The 19,601-nt window shown below is 40.4% G+C and overlaps 3 protein-coding genes across 4 annotated transcripts; 1 reads left to right on the forward strand and 2 right to left on the reverse strand.

Moving 5' to 3' along the window:
• The first annotated feature begins 187 nt into the window (after nucleotides 1–187).
• Nucleotides 188–8,241, forward strand: LOC108057392 (uncharacterized). The gene is made up of 3 exons (XM_017141634.3): nucleotides 188–326; nucleotides 5,254–5,788; nucleotides 6,981–8,241. Exons 2-3 carry the CDS (start codon nucleotides 5,354–5,356, stop codon nucleotides 7,338–7,340), a joined length of 795 nt encoding a protein of 264 aa, XP_016997123.1. The 5' UTR covers nucleotides 188–326; nucleotides 5,254–5,353; the 3' UTR covers nucleotides 7,341–8,241.
• On the reverse strand, nucleotides 8,090–19,176 carry Nrx-IV (neurexin-4). 2 transcript variants are annotated; one of them, XM_017141632.3, is made up of 12 exons: nucleotides 18,723–19,176; nucleotides 16,836–16,952; nucleotides 13,655–13,851; nucleotides 13,374–13,515; nucleotides 12,134–13,312; nucleotides 11,944–12,069; nucleotides 11,149–11,352; nucleotides 10,160–11,089; nucleotides 9,921–10,100; nucleotides 9,518–9,862; nucleotides 9,320–9,457; nucleotides 8,090–9,258 (listed from the first exon to the last, which is right to left on the reverse strand). In XM_017141632.3, exons 1-12 carry the CDS (start codon nucleotides 18,826–18,828, stop codon nucleotides 9,068–9,070), a joined length of 3,855 nt encoding a protein of 1,284 aa, XP_016997121.1. In that variant the 5' UTR covers nucleotides 18,829–19,176; the 3' UTR covers nucleotides 8,090–9,067. The 2 variants fall into 2 exon arrangements, with proteins under 2 accessions (XP_016997121.1, XP_016997120.1); XM_017141631.3 differs by lacking the exon at nucleotides 13,655–13,851 and adding an exon at nucleotides 14,371–14,567.
• LOC108057391 (L-aminoadipate-semialdehyde dehydrogenase-phosphopantetheinyl transferase) lies at nucleotides 15,380–16,501 on the reverse strand. The gene has a single exon (XM_017141633.3). It carries the CDS (start codon nucleotides 16,357–16,359, stop codon nucleotides 15,487–15,489), a length of 873 nt encoding a protein of 290 aa, XP_016997122.2. The 5' UTR covers nucleotides 16,360–16,501; the 3' UTR covers nucleotides 15,380–15,486.
• Nucleotides 19,177–19,601: the final 425 nt, after the last annotated feature.

The following is a 19,601-nucleotide window of genomic DNA, read 5'->3' on the forward strand; positions in this document are numbered from 1 at the left end:
ACGCCGGCGCCGGCTGCCAAGACAAGAGCAAAATTTCACACGCAGCATAACAATAATTTCAGTCGCGTTTTTCACGACCCGCCCGCGGTTGTTGTTTCAACAAAGTTTCCTCTATTTTTCCAAAAAAAAAAAAGGAAAACCAAATAAGTGTTTTTTGGATTAGTTTAAACAAAAGTGTACTTATCGCATACACACACATACCGGAGAATTCGGACTGCCCGTTGAGGAAGTGTGGAAAACGGAAAAGCCGGCGAAATAAAAAGGTTTTCCCTTCGCCAGCATCCCGGTGAACCCAGCCCAAAGAACTTCCAACTGCCGCGCATTAGGTTCGGTTCGCTTTTATGTACCCATTTTAGTATTTTAGCGCTTTGCCTAATTGCATTTCGATTTTCCACGGTTTTTCACGGAAGGAAAGTGCCCTTATTTTTCCATCGTAATTCATCTGTGTGCAATTGCACTTCGAGATATTCCATTTAATTCGGTTTAGTTCCGAATGTGTGCTCGTGTGATTGTGTGTATGTGTGCCTGATGCCCAAATAAATATTGACTAAACAAACGCCCGGCAGGCCATGTTATTGCTGGCGATTTATCTCAGTGCAAACCCAGCCGCCCACATCGTTTACAGGGCTGTCTGGAGTAATACACGCTCCCAGACTGGCATACACTGAGCAAAAGAGAGTGCATAAAAATATTAATTTAATTTAAAAATATTAATTCAAATCGAAATGGTTTAAATATGAATATAAGTAATGTAAATTTTTAATAGATTGATTTGAAAGATTGATAGTAATGAAATAAAAACATATAATAGCAGTAATATTAAAGTCATTGTTGTATTAGATTGTCTTGTTATATACAATTTTTATACCCTTGCAGAGGGTATTATGATTTCAGTCAGAAGTTTGCAACGCAGTGAAGGAGATGTCTCCGACCCCATAAAGTATATATATTCTTGATCAGCATCACAAGACGAGTCGATCTAGCCATGTCCGTCTGTCCGTCTGTCCGTCCGTCTGTCCGTCTGTCCGTCTGTCTGTCTGTCCGTCTGTCCGTCTGTCCGTCTGTCCGTCTGTCCGTCAGTCTGTTTCTACGCAAACTAGTCTCTCAGTTTTTGAGCTATCGGGACGAAACTTTCGCAAAAGTCTTCTTTCTATTGCAGGTAGTATATATGTCGGAGCCGACCGGATCGGACAACTATATCATATAGCTCCCATAGGAAGGATCGGAAGAAAAAAACTTTAAAAAATTCTAGCTTCGGTGTTTTTTGAAATATTACCTTCTACTTTTGGGGATGTTATTTTTTAAATATTTCTGAATTTCGAATTAATTATTTAAAAAATCGGACACTATATCATATAGCTGCCGTAGGAACGATCGGAAAATTAATGGAAAAGTAATAGGAAATAAATTCTAGCTTCTTTGGTTTTTATTGTATTATCTTCTACTCTAGGATATAACTCTTTTTAAATATTTCCGAATTTCAATTTTAATTTGATCAAAATCGGACGACTATATCATATAGCTGCCATAGGAACGATCGGAAAATTAATGAGAAATATTAGAAAATTGAACATTTTTGCGATTTGTTAATTAATAGGAATGATCTGCAAGGGTATATAAGCTTCGGCTGGCCGAAGCTAGCTTCCTTTCTTGTTTTATATTAAAATTACTTTGTTTTTAAAAGTTCGATTTTTTTATAAAGATTTAATTTTTATGAGCCTTATTCAACTTTTCTAATAATAATAATAAAAAACTAAAATATTTGTAATATTATATTCACCATAGTAAAATTCAAATATAATTTTAAGATCTTCTTCAGAAAATTAAATTTGTTTTGATAAGTTAGAATTTTTGTATTTCCATTAAATTGTACTTTTTATCAATGTTTATATACTTCAATAGTTTTAAATCTAGTCTAGTTCGATGACTTCTATGCCAACTATTCCCTAGTTTATTGATCTGAAATATTTTTCTCTTCATGTAAACACTATTAAAATGCTCGTCTGTGCTCATGTGCCCATGTGTTTATGTATCCACCTAGATACGAGCAGCAATTCGGGTTCGAGTGTTGCGTGTTTACAACATTCGACTTCCTTGCATGCTCATCACTAGTTCGCCTATCACCTGCGATTGCAACGGCTATTAGGGTCGTGTGCCTGTGTCTGAAATTTATTCTCAAGTTTGGGAGCCACATTTCCATACCATCCTCGAAACTCTATTCTTACACGACTTTCAGACAAAGTGTCTGGCGTACTCCAGCAAAATGCCAACAACGAAAACATCAACAGCAGCCCGAATGACAATTGAAAGGGACACAAATGAGCATGCAAAGAACGCCACTCTACTCGGCATAGACGACGAGGATTTCCCCGACCCCATTTTCCTCCCCCAACCCAACACCTCGCTTACTCACCCACATTACTCATACGACGCGTTGCCCGTGCGACAAATACTTGTACAACAATGCGGCTCAAGTGACGACGCGACGACTGTTGACAGCTTTACCGTCACTCAGACCGAGTTCCAGTTGAAATGGTTGTTGTTTCCATGGCCTGAGGTGTTGTTTACACACAGCCTTTGGGAGGATTGTGCACGCGATTTGAAAGGGGGCAACTATCTGGGATAATGCTCAGTCAGAATAGCAAGTGTTTGATTTAAAACCCTCAAAGTTCGCTGTCAGAAAGAAAATTTATAAATGACTTGTAATGTAATTCCAAAGCTGAAAAAGAGTACTTTCCGTTCATTGACTATATAAAGCCGCGTGGCTTTCAGTTGATTGTGTTTTTCCTTAAAAAAATATATTACAAACGCCAATAAATTTATTCATTGCGGTCTTTGCTAGAAAATAATAAAGCACACATATGTTAACGTAAAAGTAATTTATTCTCCCTGCGAAATCGATAAAAATCAGAGAAAGTTGATTTTATAACAACCATTGGCCGAAAGTTCATAAATAAAAACCAAAAGTTTTTTTTATTTGTAACATCTGATAAAACAAATTCACAAAAAAAAAGTTTTACTCAAATTAAAGCACGTTGAAGCATGATTTTATTCGCCACCGAATACATTAAATTTTTCGTCTTGTCCCTTCCTGACCCAAATTGATATAATAGGAAATGAAAGTTGGCTGGCTCCTTCCGCATGAGTTCATACCTTTGACAAATCAGGGGTCTTCCTCACACACATTTATTCATTTTTCTGACACATTTAGCAGACCCGCATAAATTCTCTTCCAGCTGCCGAAAGTTCCGGATATTGTTTATACGATACTTACAACGTTCCGTTCCCAATTTGAAATTCATATTGTATGCTGCACTGATTCCACTCTTGTGCTCCAGCTAAGTTTTCAATACAATGCTCCTGATTTCCACCGTGACGTCAATTGTAAACGCTTGCTTCCATTTGGCGTAGTTCTTTTTCATTTGGCTTGGCTTGGCTGGTTTTTATAGGGCGGTGTGGTGCAACAAAAGCAAGTCGGGAGCCGAAACAGCAGCGGCAATCAAAACAAATCGAAATACTTTTTTCACTGGCAGCTGCGCATCGCAGGGCGATGTATTAATTAAGTTGAGGAGCAGCCGCGCACAGTACTCGAAGTCTACTTTTACTTTTTTTTGCCCTTCCTTCAGCTTGGCTATATTATTTTCAGTAAAAATTTAATTAAATATAATGTCAGAAACAAAATAAATACAAAGTTTAATATGACCCATTTTATTTTCCTCTTAGTTATTTTCTAAGTTATATCCCTACACTAAAATCTTTACTTATACATTTTAGTTTATATCTACAATTTCATAAAAATCTTTAAAAATATAAAGCTTTTTAAGGTTTTTTTTCAATTTTGTCTGATTGAAAAGGATAACATATTTTGGAACGCTCCCTTAAAGGATCTCATATATTTGTTCCTTTGCTATAGCTACACATTTGACCAAGTTCCGCTCTTGTAAAATTTATTCATTTATTTAAATGTGCGTTATTTCTTCGTATATGAAAACTACTCTATCTTTGTATTTTAAATTTTAGTCTCGATTGCAGTTGCTGGTTTTCCCAGCAGCATGGCTATACCATCCCATTCCCGTTCCCATTCCCATTCAGATTCCCATTGAGGGGCTGGCTCTTCGTGTCCGCTTTAATGACCGCTCGCTTTGCTTTTTGATTTTTTGGCAGCCGTAGCTTCTCTTGGAATGCCATTCACCGTGCGTAGACCCATCCTTTTGCCCCTTTTTCCCAGCCTCTGCCCCTGCAGCACATGAATGTATAATTGCATCATTTTTGGGCACAAGTACCCGAGGATGACATTCAGTCGGTCACTCGGCTGCAGTTGCATTCGCTATCCCATTCGCAGTTGTATGCAAATTTGAATGTGAGTCCACGATGCGTCAACCGACAGGCCTTCTCTGGGATAATTTAAAAAGCACACCGATGCATCGCAGAATGAATTGGCTGGGCGCCCCTTTTTGTTTATTTTCATAACTATGCAAAACAGAAATAAAACATTGGCCGAAAGCAAAATACTGAAATATTTACATATAAACACAAACATCTCATCGATTGGGTAATTTTTCAGTGATAATAAATTTCGGGCAAAACTTTTCGTTGAAAACTTTAATTTAATGTTTGTTTAATATTTTGTTCTGCGAAATATTTATCCCGTTATATTCATTGCTTTTTTTAGCAAAGTTCATTACGCGCAAGTGATAATTGTCAAGTTGAGTAAATATAATTTATAATTGTTTCAATTTGCATAATTTAAATGTGTACAGAAGTATAAATCAATGCAATTTAAGTTGACTTCATTATAATATATGACTTGGGACAATTTGATTAATTTGTACCGAAATCACATGTATGTCAATGGTGAATACATTACTGGCAAAATGTTCATTGTTCAATGCAATGGAAAACCCCAGTCAATTTATTTTTCCTTATATGGAACCTTACGAATAATATTCTTGATTAATAACTACATCTAATTGAGGAATAAATTACACAAAGAGGGTTTGGAAGGTAATTTAATGACACCTTCCGGACATTGTAGGTCTATTCAAAGAATTTAAGTAACTAAAGGTAAAAATACATATCGATATATGAAAGTGCCCCCTAACCGTATATAATGCCTTATATTAAATTCCATTTAATTAATTGCTTAGATACGCACATTTTAATTTACCAACCAATTATTTGGCATTTTTCTCGCTTTTAATTAATTAATAAATAAAAGCTTGCTTGGCAACTTTCAATTCTTCACTATAATAGAACGTAATGACCTGTGAACTTTGAGTGGAGCAAGAAGGTCGTTCACGGAGCCAGCAAAGGATATAACATTAGCCAGTTAGCCAAATCGGTATTATAGAAAATGTTTGACATCACCTGGCTGCCCACCGCCTGCGGATCGCTGGCTCCGGCCCTCATCCCGCCGGCACACATCGTCATCCTGTGGTATTTCTGGGAGAACTACGCCCGGTACGTGGACAGGCACTTCTGCACCTGCTCCTGCTGGGACACCGTGTTCAAGGGACCCTACGAGTCGGGCGTGGCCGCCTACAAGCACATGTACTTCAATGCCACGCCCAACAGCTTCAAGATGTGGATACTGACCGTCTTCGCCGTGATTGCCCTGTACGAGTGCATCAAGAGGCTAATCGCCCTGATCCTGCAGCAGCGCGTGCGGTACTCGATGCTCCTGCTCTTCCTGCTCTCGATATTCTCGCACTACTACGCCTGGTGGGCGTATATCAACTACTACAACGACGACTACTACAATCAGTGGAATCACCAGCTCTTCTTCACGGTGAGTGGTAAACTAGTACACTGGAAACAAAAAAAAACTAAATTAATGAAAACTCAATTAACTAAAATAGAGGGCAAGAACATTTTAAAAAATTAAATTAATAATACTTTAAAATTGACTAATATGTGAGATTATTGAAACTGTCAATAGTCATCAAATAATATACTATAAATTATCCTATAAATATCATCATTAAAATGTATTTATTTAAATATATTTCAAATACTTTTCTTAATTAACATATTATAATAATAGTGATAATAATATAAACAACAAAGATTACATATCAATATATATTTAGCATATGTGCTCTATTTGTTTTTTTAAAATTAAAACAACATTTTCTACATTTTTTTATACTACGACTTAAGTTATTTTCAATATCAATGAGTTTTTGGTTTATATCGATATTGGTTTAATTTTTCTCCGTGTATACATAGTTCAAATTGCAACTTACAAGTCAATGTCAAATATTGCAACTACGTGCGGCCATATGTATGAGTCCTAAGCCGGTTACCGGCCATCCATAATTTATTGGCAAAGTTCGTCCTGCGCGAGTGCGCTCAAAACTTGCACAATATGCGCTCCAATTCGAACACTTTTCGCACTTGCCCCGTAGATAGCCATATTCATGGAAATAGAAGTATGGCAGAGTAATAAGTTTCGAGAGCAAATCCATCCATCCAACCGAAAGTTTAAACTCAAAAGTTTAGCCCTGCTAATGAGCAAATCGCCATTCTCGTGGCAAATACCCAGTGGTGGGCTGACCCAAAAGTGCAAAATTAAAAGCGCCAAGAGCTAAAATTGTATACAACAAGTATGCCTACGGTCAGCTGAAATTAAATTGTTTTTATTTTCCAGTAAATTGAAGTTTCGGTCTTGAATAAAAAATAAATACTTAACTAACAAGTTATGGAATATTTTCAATTTCAAATACTATTCTGTTAAAATTTTTAAAAAACATTAACAATTTATTAAAGTATTTTATAAATAAATTTATATATTTTATAATATTTTTCTTCGATGCACAGATGTTTTTTTGGTATTTTAGGATTTTAGGATGGTAAAAGAGTACCCGTTGATTCATTAGTTTTTTAGAAAGTTAGTCATAAAGAAATATTGTACATTTTTGGCAAACTTGAATTCCATTGTCTTTCTATTTTATAAACATATTTCTAACTATTTCCTACAGGTAACCGAGTTGTTCTCAACGGTGCTGGTGATGCATTTGGCCAACACCACCAACGTGGTCACGCCGAAGAAGGTCTTTTGCATCGTTGGCATCGCCCTGCTGCACATTTTGGCCAGCAGCTTCGACCAGTTCTTCATGAATGTGGTGCGCGGCGAGGGATACGCCCACCAGATAGTCCGGGATATCGGGTTCATGGTGCCCGATCTGCTCCAGCTCTTCGTTCCCGTTTGGCTCCTCCGGCAGACCCGACGCGAGAGTTACACCACACGACCTTTTCACCGAGATCGGAAACTCCATCGGGATATTGTGATGATGCTGTGCCTGGTGTCGCTGCTCTTTGTCATTTGTACGGTTTTGTGAGAGCGGATCATGCTGGACGCCTATGAGGAGCGACACGGAAAGGTCGTGCCCATGCAGGATGCAGCGGTGCAGCTGCTGAATCGCTACCGGATGCTGGCCAGCGGAAATGTGCACAACTAGAAAAGGTGATTGCTTTTGGTACTGATCGGATGGATTGTGGGTGGACAATAGCGGCACTTACGGGGCAGTAAGTGCGGAATATCCTGTATTCCTGTAGACATTTTGTATTTTCGTTTACCGTTTGTGATAGTTTTTTCCGTTGAGCCGAAGTGCGTTGACGACGAGCATATCGATAAGCGTAATTATCAACTAACCATGGTACATAATCAATACAACAAACTCTAATCTTCCATTTAGAACCGTTGACCGATGTTAAGTGCATTATCATACACCCATAGTTGAACTTAGGTACAATGTAGTGAAATCCAGTCCTGGGCGTCCCAGAATCATACGTGTAGAAGGGTATAGCCCCTAATATATAGATACAACGACAAACAGTTATCACAGACATGTGTAGATTATTTATGGAACAACGATGCGAATACTTAATATTGAGTATGGATTGTGGAAGTGTGTGGAGACCCACCCAGTGTTATATTACCTTAACAAGTTACATGTGACTTAGACTGTTGTTAGATAATAACAATATTATACATGTTCATCATGGCAAACCAAAATATTCCAGTACATCTAGTAGTGAAACCACAAAAAAAACAGAATATAACAACAAAAAACCAAAACCGTAGTAATCAAAATTAGCGTTATACTATATTGTTACGATTAACTTTACATGAAGGAAATCAAAAACATGCAGATATTAATATTTGGAATAGCCTATACTTATACACATATATATATTTTAGTATACAAAATTATATTGAATAAACGTTAAGAGACTGAATATCCAGTAGTTTCCTTAGAGTTCCGAAACGGTGAGTTCAACACAACCTGTTCAATTATTCGTAGTTCTCTTTTATTGAAAGATAAAAATTTTAATTTTTTCATTGTCTCTTTTTCGTAATTATATATATATTTTTATATTGCTATATATATCTATATACACACGCTAATGTATATTTGCAAATTTCAAGTCAAGACGTTCAAAATGTATTTTCCAAAAATACAATTTGCTTTTAATGTTTTGTGTTTTACTAAAGTAGCCGATTTTGTTTAGCCACAAAATGATTTTATATTCTTTTGTGTGTAAATTAGAAGACATTTTAAATTAAACGTATAGCGAGAAAACATATTAATAATAATGGAATGTTCGTTCTTACATACTCGCGCGATAAAAATACAAATAATTGGCGGCTTTCGTTCAGCTGCTCGGGTGGCAGCCTAAAATAAGTTTTTAACTTAATTTCGCAAACAAAGTGTTCATAAAATTAACTAAAAATGGACGGTATTCGGTGACTATTGAGCGATGTCAATAGTAAAATAAGGTGAAATGCCGTCAGACAGAACCAAAGAAAATTAAAAGAAAACATTTAAAAATTCAGCCAGCCAATTTAAAATCAAAACTAAGCAATCACTTGCGCAAAACAAATGGCAGTGCATGGAAAAGTTGAAACATTTTCTGTCTGTAATACGTTGTGGGCCTTCTCCGTGTTGGTTTGATTTTCATTATGTTTTCATCTTTTTTGTTTTTTTTTGGTGAGTCTGAATCGTCGCGGTTGCGTGTCTAAGGCGATTTTAAAACGATTTGTGTGCATATTCTTGCGACAGGTTTAGATAAAGATCTCCGTTCGCTTCCTGACTTGATGGCCAGTGGTTGAGTGCAGGACAGCGTCATCAGGATCGTCGGCGCCATCGGCACCTTGATCCTCGTGCGTCAAATAGTCGCCTTTGTGCCGGTGCAAGTAGCGACCGATGAGGAAGAACATAAGGATCAGCAGCAGGAAGAGAATCACTAGCAGACCTAAAATTCATACATTTATTGTTAATTCGTTTTTTAACTGTAGCAGAATATTTTCACTTACATGCCAGCAGCACAGAGTCCACTTCGTTATATGCCTTGCGCAACTTCTCCTCGTCCACTAAAGGTGGTGGCCTAGTCTCAATTTCAATAGGTGGATGCGTCACCGGTTCAACGCCGCAGAAGTCTTCTGTCAATTGGGCTATACCAAAAAGGATTGGTTAATATTTTCGCTCATCTTTTGTTAACCTTTAATACTTACTGCCCAAAGACTTCACATTCTTGGGTGGATTCTGCTGGAACATCAGCTTCAGGGGATAGATATCATCGAACTGAACTCGCGACACACAACCCACGAAACCATCCGTCATAGATTCATTTTTACCAATGTACATATACTGAATATTGTTGAACTGAGCATCCGCTGAGGCTTTGATATCGAAGTTATACTCCACTGGCTCATAGTTGTCCACCTTCAAGACCACTGTGGATCCACTATTTTTGCGCATAAAGTGCATGTCGTGGTACTGACCCAGGCCAAAATGTTTTTTGGGGAATATGATCTCCTGTCTCTCGAAGCCAAAATCAAATACGCAACGCAAGTGTCCTAGAAAAAGGGTTAAATTTATAAACTAATTATAAGTAAATTAATTAAATCAATTTACCAGAATTCGATATCTGAATGGTCAGATATTCGCCAGTTAAATTCGAGGAGAAGCCAAGCAGAAAACCCTTTGGAATGGTGGTTGTAAAGCCGACGCGAATGTTCTCGGCAATTGTGGAGCGGAAGGAGCCCTCGAACTCGTAGCGAATAATCGAGCTGGAGCGCAAGTTGACACCAATCTCTGCAATAAGTGAATGCAAATTAAATAAGATACAATCAAGGATAATTCCATTAACCCACCATCTGCACAAATGGGTCCTTTGAATGCACTCCAACGGCAATCGCAGCTGTAGCCATCGTATCGCTCGATGCAAGTGCCATTGTTCAAGCAAGGACTCGACTCGCAGCGACCCACGCAACCAGTGCTGATGCCATATAATCCACGCTTCGAGTAATCCTTCAGGTCAACCATCTTTCCGTTAAGCAACAAAGCACGAATGCAGCCCACATAGCCATCGCGGTACTCAGTGGTGGCGCCAATCACCAGATCCGAGGTCAAGTGCAGGGCACGCACTGGACCTGGGGGCTCACGGACCTCAGCCTTGATGGAGCCATCCACCACCAGGCGAGCCTCCTTCCTGTTGCGCTCCACACTCACCGTGTGCCAATTGTTGTCGTTCAGGTGATAGCTGGTGCCCACATTAACGCCCAACGGCCCGCTGCCGGCTTGATACTGGAACTGCAGCTTATTGCCGCCATTCAGACTTAGCTTGATGTAATCCGTAGGTCCAGTTGCATGGAAGAGCACCGAGTTCTCTTGTGTAGTGCGGAATTCCAGATAAATATCCCCCGAGTGGCCCATATCGAAGGGCGGCAGGTTAATCGAGGCATCGGCAATGCGGAAGGTGACCACGTTGCTGAATAAATCATCGCCCTCGCAGCGCAGCGGTCCCAGAGTATAACGACCCATTTTCTCGTCCAACGGAGTGCCAGTATCACCAAACTTTACAGCTCGCACGGGAAGGTACTCCTTCTCCCGGATATCGCCACCATCCTCCATCCATTCCAGGCTGTTCGAGTCACAGTTACACCACTTGGTGGGATCATGGCACTTGCTCAGAATGCCACACTCGCACTTGCGAGATCCTGGCAGAGCTCCGGCCCAATAGTCCATGGGTTGGTTGTGCCGAGAGATCCACCAGGAGAAAGGACGGAAGTTTCCTGTCTCAGCTGGTTGATAAATTGAATTATAAAACTGATTTCAGCTAACAAAACACATCGCAACTCACATGGCGAATTGAAGAGTCGGGAGGAGCGGCAGGAGTAGCTTAGGCGCTGCCAGCAGCTGTGGGAACGATTGAGCAGAGCTTCGATTTGCAGCTGATTGGCATCGTACATGATGGACTGTTCAAAGGAGCCCGGCTCCTGGAAGCCATCAACAGTTGTGGTGTGCTCTTGACTGTGGCTAAGGGTGGTAATCACACGTCCATCCGCTGCGGAAAAAATAAATCAAACTCATCAATCAATGTCATGCATTTATGAAATTACACAATATATTTTAAACCGTAAAACAAAAGTGGCTGTTACTACATGTTGTTGAAGATAATAGAATTTGATTGATGATTTATTTGTCTAGCTCAACAGTTTGTCATATTAATCTGATCAAAAAGTTACATTTAAAAAGAAAAAAACCAAACTTTTATTTGGAAAAGTTTAATAAATACTTGAGCCCTGCATGAATGGATTCAGTACATTTTTTTGAATTTTTTGTTTTATATCGAATTATGAGTTAAATAGAATTGAATGAATGAGTGGCATGAATTCCGAAAAAATTCAAACGACAATTTCTTTTGGAGAAGAAAGGGCCATAATTTTGTGATTAAATCTGATTAAGAAACCACTAAAAAAAATCTGGCAAATTCAAAAAAATTTTAAAAATTATTCATTTATTCATTCAATTCGAAATGAATTAGAAAAACATTATATTTATTTCACATAGAATTGAATTAAACAAATCAGAAATTTCATCGCATATGATAAAATAAAAATTGAATAATTCACGCAGGGCTCTAATAAATACTCACAGTAAAATTCGCAGGTGACTGGGAAAGGTTCCAGCGGACCACTGCCATCCACGTCAAGGTTCAGATTGACACGCTGCTGCACATGCTGGACATTCTTGAGAGCCAGGCAGGAAAGCGGGTTGTTGGCTAAACACAAAATTTAAATAATAAGTAAAAATATTATTAAGTAACTAAGTAATGGCAAACTCACAAGTATGACAAACAGCTCCGGCATAGCCAGTGTGCGCGCAGTCACAGAAGAACTCCCGGGAGTTCTGGTGGCAAAGACCCTTGTGCTGGCAGGGATTCGGATTGCAGCGATCGATCATCTGGCAGGCATCCACGACGACATCATCACCGCAGCAAACCTCCTCGCCCTTCACCCAATCCTGGGGTAACTTGTAGTTGCCGTCCACCGAAATCAACCGCATGCAGCCGACGAAACCGTTCTTATCCTTTCCACCAGCTATGTAATACTGAGCTCCGGTGGCAATCTGCAGACTCTTCGTTGTGGTCATCGGTCGCTGGTCAATGTTCAGTATCAAACGATTCTTTTCGATGGAGATCACAAACGAATGCCATTTGCCATCATTGAACTGTTCGTCGTAGTTGTCCAAAATGATACGCGCTTTATCCTTGACCTTCAGATCAATCTTCACTTTTCCAAACTCCAGAAAGACCTTCAGGTAGCCACCGGAGTAAAAGTCGTGGTGCAGCATATTTCCAGTTTCCTCGTAAGTACGGAAGTAGAAAGATACATTCAGGCGCTGAGAGTTTTCATAGCCCTTCAAGCGGACATACGATGAGCGGGTGGTGAAGGTCACCGGATAGATTGGAGGCGAAGGACACGCGTAGATGGTGTTCACCCTGGTGAAAAGATATCCCTCTCCGATCTCGGTGCTGTCCTTCATCACCCGAATAAAGTTGGTGGAATTGAAGTAGATGTTTTCCATGCAGCCGGAGAAATTCTGCTGGACAATCAAGCCCTCCTGGACATTGGGCACACCGCCGAGGTACAGCTCCCGATTGAGATTCAGCCGACTGAACTCACCCTGGATGCGTCCCCTTACGATAACGCGATCCACTGAGAAGATAATGTCCCGCTGGTTCCGCGAGATCACCACATCGTGCCACACATTGTCGTCCAGCAGACTGCCCACCGACAAGGAGGTCATCACCTTGGATCCCAGATCCAGATTCAGTATCATCTTGTTGTCCTTCAGCTGCAGGGCATAGTAATCGCCCTGGGTGCCGCGCGAATACATCATCACTCCGTTGGCAAAGGCCGTCTTGAAGCGGAAGCGAATGGACTCTTTCAAGGAGGAGATGGGCTCCCGTCTCAAATCGTAGCGCACCAAGCCAGTACCATTGAAGTACAGGTTCTCAGAGACTGTAAGGAATATTTTTTTATTTTAGAAATCTATTTATGCAATTAGAAAACCTTTACTCACTGTAATCGCAGCCGTAGAGCTCCACACGCATAGAAATACGATCGTGCCACCTGGTGGGATTAATCCTCACCCACTGGGCGATAATGGGCACTTCGAAGACGTTGTAGTGAATTGAGTTGCCATCGGAGTTGCCCTTGAACATCTGTGATGGATAACAAAGATATGTTTAGATACAAGCATAATAATAAAAGTTATCAGTGCAAAGCTATAACCAAAAGCATTAAACCTTCGCCATAAATAGTGATTTTTTCTTAGTCTTAGCCTAGGGTTAGTCACAGTACCTGCGGCTCGCTCGTGGGATTCACGTATGAGCGCCAGAACTCGCCGTCGTCCGAGTACTGGACAATGTACTCCGTCACGAACTCATCCGTGTGCATGCGTCCCATGGTGGCGATCTTGCGCACCATGCGCGGATCCCCCAAATCGAGTGTTAGAAAGTGGTTATAGGTATTCTCGACCGGTGTCCAAGCAGCGTTACCTGCACAAGGTGCATTTACCAATCTAGTTAGTCGCAGTGTGTCAGAGTGTAGAGAAGTATATGGGTGTTTTGTAAAGGAAGTGAACTACAGAACTAATGGACAATAAAACATATAGGCAGTTGCATGCGGGACGGATTAAATCATAAACAAAAAACCAAGCACAAAAGCAAGCATAGTTTTAATGGATTGGTGCAATGATAATCGGATTACGAAGATTAAATGATTTCCCAGCCACCAAATTGGTTTTTACACGGAGAAAAAAACGTTTATATTTTTCATTTACTAATTATTTTGAAATTATTTTTTTCGTATCTTTTTAAATGTATACAATTTTTTTTTATGAACAATATCCCTTTACCAGAAATTTCTATATAACCACAGTATATTTTTATCAATATGAAATGATTTAATATTTAAAAAAGAAACAAATTAAATCTATTATATTTTTTTCCGTGCATTAAACCACCACCATTGGATTAGAGACACATTCGCAATTTCATTCGAGTTCGATTGTTTACCTTGACATTGCCGCCCGGCTCTTTATAGTCGGCAAACTCTAGATCGGTTATGCCATAGCTAATGGTGTATTCGGTGACGTACTCATTGCTATGGGGTCGTCCTTGCAGGGCGATGTGCGTCACGTTTCGCACCACGCCCAGGTCAATAATCAGACGCTGGTCGAAGTCCGAGTTCTTCGCGGACCACGAGGTGCCAGCTGGGTTCGCAAATGGTCATGGGATGATGGGCAATAAAATAAAAATGATACAATTTAAACCAAAACAAAGGCAACATAAAATCAACTTAAAGGGAGGTCTATCCTATAAATATAATTGCCCAAAACTGTGAGTTTAAAATTGCCCAAAATCTAAATCTCCGGGGGTGTTTTCAATTAATAAACCATAATTTAGGGGCGATTCCGATTGACAGCTGCAAGTGGTCGAGGTCCTTCAGATCGCGGTGTTCAACCCCTGCCGAAAATTTAAAAAGGATCGCGTAATCCCGAGGGTTCAGTTGGTGTCAACACAAAATGGGAGAGCTCTTCAATGGCTGGGCATTAACAATCGCGACCGTTCGCCTTTGTTTTAATTGCAGAGCGCGCCAAATTGCAAGCAGGTGTGACAAAATAGTGTGAGAAAGTCCCGACTGCAGGGATTTCGCTTGGCCAAACCCATTCCCCAATATTTTTTCTTGTTCCGCATTAAAGTTTCCTTTGTCCCGCGTTGGCAACGTGCATATCAGCCAGCCAGCCATCGGGTTCCCATCGATAAAACTTTCGGGAATGCCAAAAATAATTCAAATAAACGAGCCATGCCGAGCTACCCTTGCGCATAAATGTCTGGGTCCTGTCTGAGTCCCATTACGGGTTCCTAAATTTCGGTTTATGGCCTTTTAAGCATATTTCCGGCTTCGTTTCGTGGAGTTTGTTTATCCAGTGCCAGGCAAACAAACGAGGTTTTTTTGGGGGGGGTTGCGCGGTTACATGACAACACAAGGATTACAAATTATTCAGAATTGGGAACACAACTATTGAAAAAATATAAATGCATGTTTATTCTAGAGATAACAAATCTACTTTTCTATGATTCAATTAGATCCTTTTAGAGGCAAGGCTATCATACAATTTATTATATATTTTATGATCGTTTGTAGGGCTTAAGAAGAGCCTTTTCACAGTAGCTGATAACTTCCTCCAGCTGTGATTCCGGACTTGGTAATAGGATATCCTCCACCCTAAGGAACTGGAACCTTCCATGAACCATTGGCAAGCAATTCCGGAATGCTATGGCTGCGCAGTAATCCTCCTCCTGCAGTAAATGCTCCTCGAAATGCCAGTTCTCCATGGCTTCTCCATGGCAACGCAGACTGGTTCCGATCAGGGGGGAAACCTTAGAGTCCAGGCAACTAGTGGTGTCCACGGAAAAGCTGATCTTCTCCAGATCCACCGTGATGCCAACGCCCAGCTCCTTGACGTAGGCCTCCTTGAGGCACCAGTGACGCATGAAGGCCTTAATTTGCTCCCTCTCATCCTGCTGGGGTCTTCCAATGTAGCTCCATTCCTGGGCCGAAAACTTGCCCTTCATCAGGCGAAAGAATTCCGACAGGGACTTGCCGCCGCTGTACTCGATCTTCATGACATCTGTGCCGATTCCAAAGTCCGGATCGCTTTCCTCGCCCGTAATCCCCGCCAGGAGAACCAAGCTTCCCTGGTGAGAGACATTGAAGCTGAGAGGTGGCCCCTCGTAATCCTCCCTCATCCAATAGGGTTTTCCCCGCACATCCCGGGCGAACTTCACTTGGTGCGCCGGCAATCCACTGCATGTGCTCACATATTTCCGCATCAATAGGCGGCCAATTAGCGAGGACAGAAAGTCGTCGATGAAGTGGAACTTCATGAGGCGAACGCGTTCCTCCGGTTGAACGGAGGCCACCGCCTGAGTCAGTTGAGGAAGTGTGGGCCTCCAGCTGCCCAGGTCAAAGGCCCAGCGGGTGCAGATGTGTTTGCTCATTTTGATGCCGTCTTAAACTATCTAATTGCTTTTACACTCATTGTTTTTGGGGCGTTTTCGATCGGCAATGTTTTCGCTAATTCGCTATTGTATCTCGGCAATATGGCCGAAAGTGGTAAGGGTAAAAATCCCACAGCGATTACGCCTTATAAATATACCGCAAAAATACTGCGCTACAAAATTCAGCTGTGTTCCCGTTTACAGTTTCGATTATGGGGTAATTTGGAGTTTTAAAAAATATTTTTATAAAACTATATAATAAACTTTCTACAAACTCAATAAAAGTAAAAATTCTTAATTCGAAAGGTTGGGGGTCTGTACTTAGCTAATAGTTCTATTTATTTAAAGTCAATTTAAATAAAAACGCATTTTAAAGGGTTTGGGCTGCATTTTAAAATCATAATTGCTAATTAACTGAAAGGCAACTCAACTAACACAAAGCAAAAATCATATAAAAATCAATGAATATTACTCACCGTTTAATCGGGCTTTTTCGGGTCCTCGTTCTGTTAGTGATGATGTTGCCGTGAGGACGGCTCTTTCCAAAAGCGGCTGATTGCACTCATAGTCGGAGAAATAGTCCGTAAATGCGTCTGAAAAAAAAACCATATCGATCTATAAATATCCAGAAATCCATGACCCATATTCAATTGTACATTGTTCAGGGGAAAAGTGAACGCAAACTGTCACGGGCGTAATTAAAATTGAGATATGAAGAATCTGCTTGGAAGGCGGCCAATAATTTTAAGTACTTCACTCGGGCCATAATCATTCCAGTGGCCTCTTTTTATGGGGCCATAAATAAAGCCACATCAATAAGAAAAAAGTAAACAAGCCAAGTCCCCTGACTGAAGGGTAAATATCTGGCATATAGCTGGAAATCCTCAATTCGTAGAAATCTAGGAAAATTTTTTTATTCATGAGATGAATACAAATTGCTTGTAATGAATAAATATCATATAAATAGTTTCGAAACAATTGATTCTTTAAATGAAATTCCTTTAAATTCAGCTAATAAGTACAAATTGGCTAGTTCCAGATTTAATCTCTTAATTTCCTACACTACTGAGGTTCTACTGTGCTCTAAAGTGCAGATTCTTGTCTCATATTTGCACCATAATATTGCTGTTGACGAGAGTCTTTTGGCCCCCAGGATCCGTGACAAGAATGTGCGGATGGTTGTGGGGAAAGCAGGTCGTGTCGGAAATCCAGACAATTGCCCCTGTCTGTTGCAACCCCCAAGAAATGTGTTTTATAATGGGTGCAGCAGGAGCTCCTAGGCAAACACACTGGGATTTCTGGTGGGGGTTAAGTAAAAACAACCCTTGCGAGGTCATCGCGGAGTTCGTGAGCACTTTAAGCTGACTTTGAGCCTTGGGTGGAGTGGAAAAAATCAACCTGATAAGCCCGAAAGGAAACGGAGCGAAACACGCACGACAATTTCTTGGTAAATAATATATATGGGAACTTTGGGGAGCAGCTAGTTTGAACTACTTTTTCGATACTTAATGGCCAACTCTACTGGTGATTAAAAAGTACAGAAATCTGGCTAATGTTCTCAATGAAACAAATATGACGAGGTCTGGAAAGGCCATTTCCGCCGATCTCGAAGAAACTTGAAGTGCGAATGATGCTATTTTCGGGGCAATAAGAGCTGAAATAAATTATGGAAATCGACCAAAGACTGAGGATATATGTCGGTTGTCTGCTTTCGACGCTTCAAGGCGTGAAAGTGGCAAACTAATTGCGTGGCATTGTTTATTTTTAGTCATAAAAATGTTTGCATACGATCAGTGGATTGTTTATTTTTCAAGATATGTGGAAAATTGCGGGGGAAAATAACTCGGTTCTGTTGACATATGGAAGGATAATGATAGAATCACGTGTTTCGGGCCAGCATCATCAAACAGCAGATGCTTTTTCCGCCGCATGCGCAATGAAAAAGCCGGAAAATAAAAAAGGAAGAAGCAGGGATGCAGCCGGCAAATTATTCCCCCGGGAAGCTCCAATAAAAAAAAATTACGAAATCAAGATATTTCTATTTGAACTTTTGATTCAAATAGAACGAGTAGAAAACGGGCGTTGTTAATCGGCGTCTTTGTTTTGCCACCGCCATTCGTAAGCAACGTTTCGATCGCTCTCCGCTACTCTCTTTCTCCGCTCTCTCGCGATCCAAAAGAGCGAGTTAAACAGCGAAGAACGGGGCAAAAGAAAACGAAAGAGCGAGTCTTCAGCTTTGGGGAACACGCCCAAAAAAAAAGTTGGCTTACAAACAATCAACGTTTTATGTCACATATTTCTAACAAAAAACCAAGGAACCCTTCTGAATTCTTGGGTTATTCAATTGAAAACACTGTTTTTACCTGCTTGCACCGATTTAATGCCATTATTGGCCAGCAATAGGAGGCACAGTAATCCAAACTGAAGCGAAGAAAATGCCGTTTTCGTATTACTCCTGGGCGGCCTCATCTTGGAGGCTGGTGATTTAAACTTCCGTGGAACCGATTTATAAACACATTTATGTACGATTTCCGAGAAATGCTCAGTTAAATGCACTTTTCCGCTGGAAAAACCACTGAGAAAAACTGATAATTTATGGCAACGCGTCCGCGGTCTTGATGGTTTCCTCCTCCACTTTCCGCTTAGTATTTAATCGGTTATGAATTTAAGTAATTTAATGAGAGGGTCTATGACTCCGTCAGATCACGCCCACTTCGAAAGAGTTTCGTTTGAATTAAGAAAATAATTAACGCAACGCGGATGACACACGAACACTCCACAAATGTCTCGCTGCCAGTGTGGCCGTGCCTCGAATGCGACAAGATGCCACGCGGCTCAACACCCAGGAGTTTATCGCGTGGCGAAAACTATCGGTGTGTTCTCAAATTTACTTTCGCCCAGAAATTGTTTTGTTTGTATTTAAGTTCAGCAACATTTTAGAATTTATGTTTTTCACAATCATCTCCTTTCAGTCCACATTCACAGGCCCTTGAAGGAACACGCACAATTCGCGCCGGGTAGGGCAAGGGACCTCGTGGTGTGGATTCACTTTTAGGTTAAGTGAATTTGAAACACATACAAACGAATTTTGCCTTGGCGTTTTCCTGGAACACCAGGGCGGCCAAATAACTCCGCATCACTTACGGGTGACGCGGTAACTTAAACCCCAAAAAAAAAAAAAAAAAAATCATCTCCTTTATCAGGGAGAAAAGTTAGTCATTAGTCAATACCGGAAATATATT

This window comes from Drosophila takahashii, chromosome 3L (genome assembly GCF_030179915.1).
Source record: "Drosophila takahashii strain IR98-3 E-12201 chromosome 3L, DtakHiC1v2, whole genome shotgun sequence".
Lineage (NCBI taxonomy): Eukaryota > Metazoa > Arthropoda > Insecta > Diptera > Drosophilidae > Drosophila > Drosophila takahashii.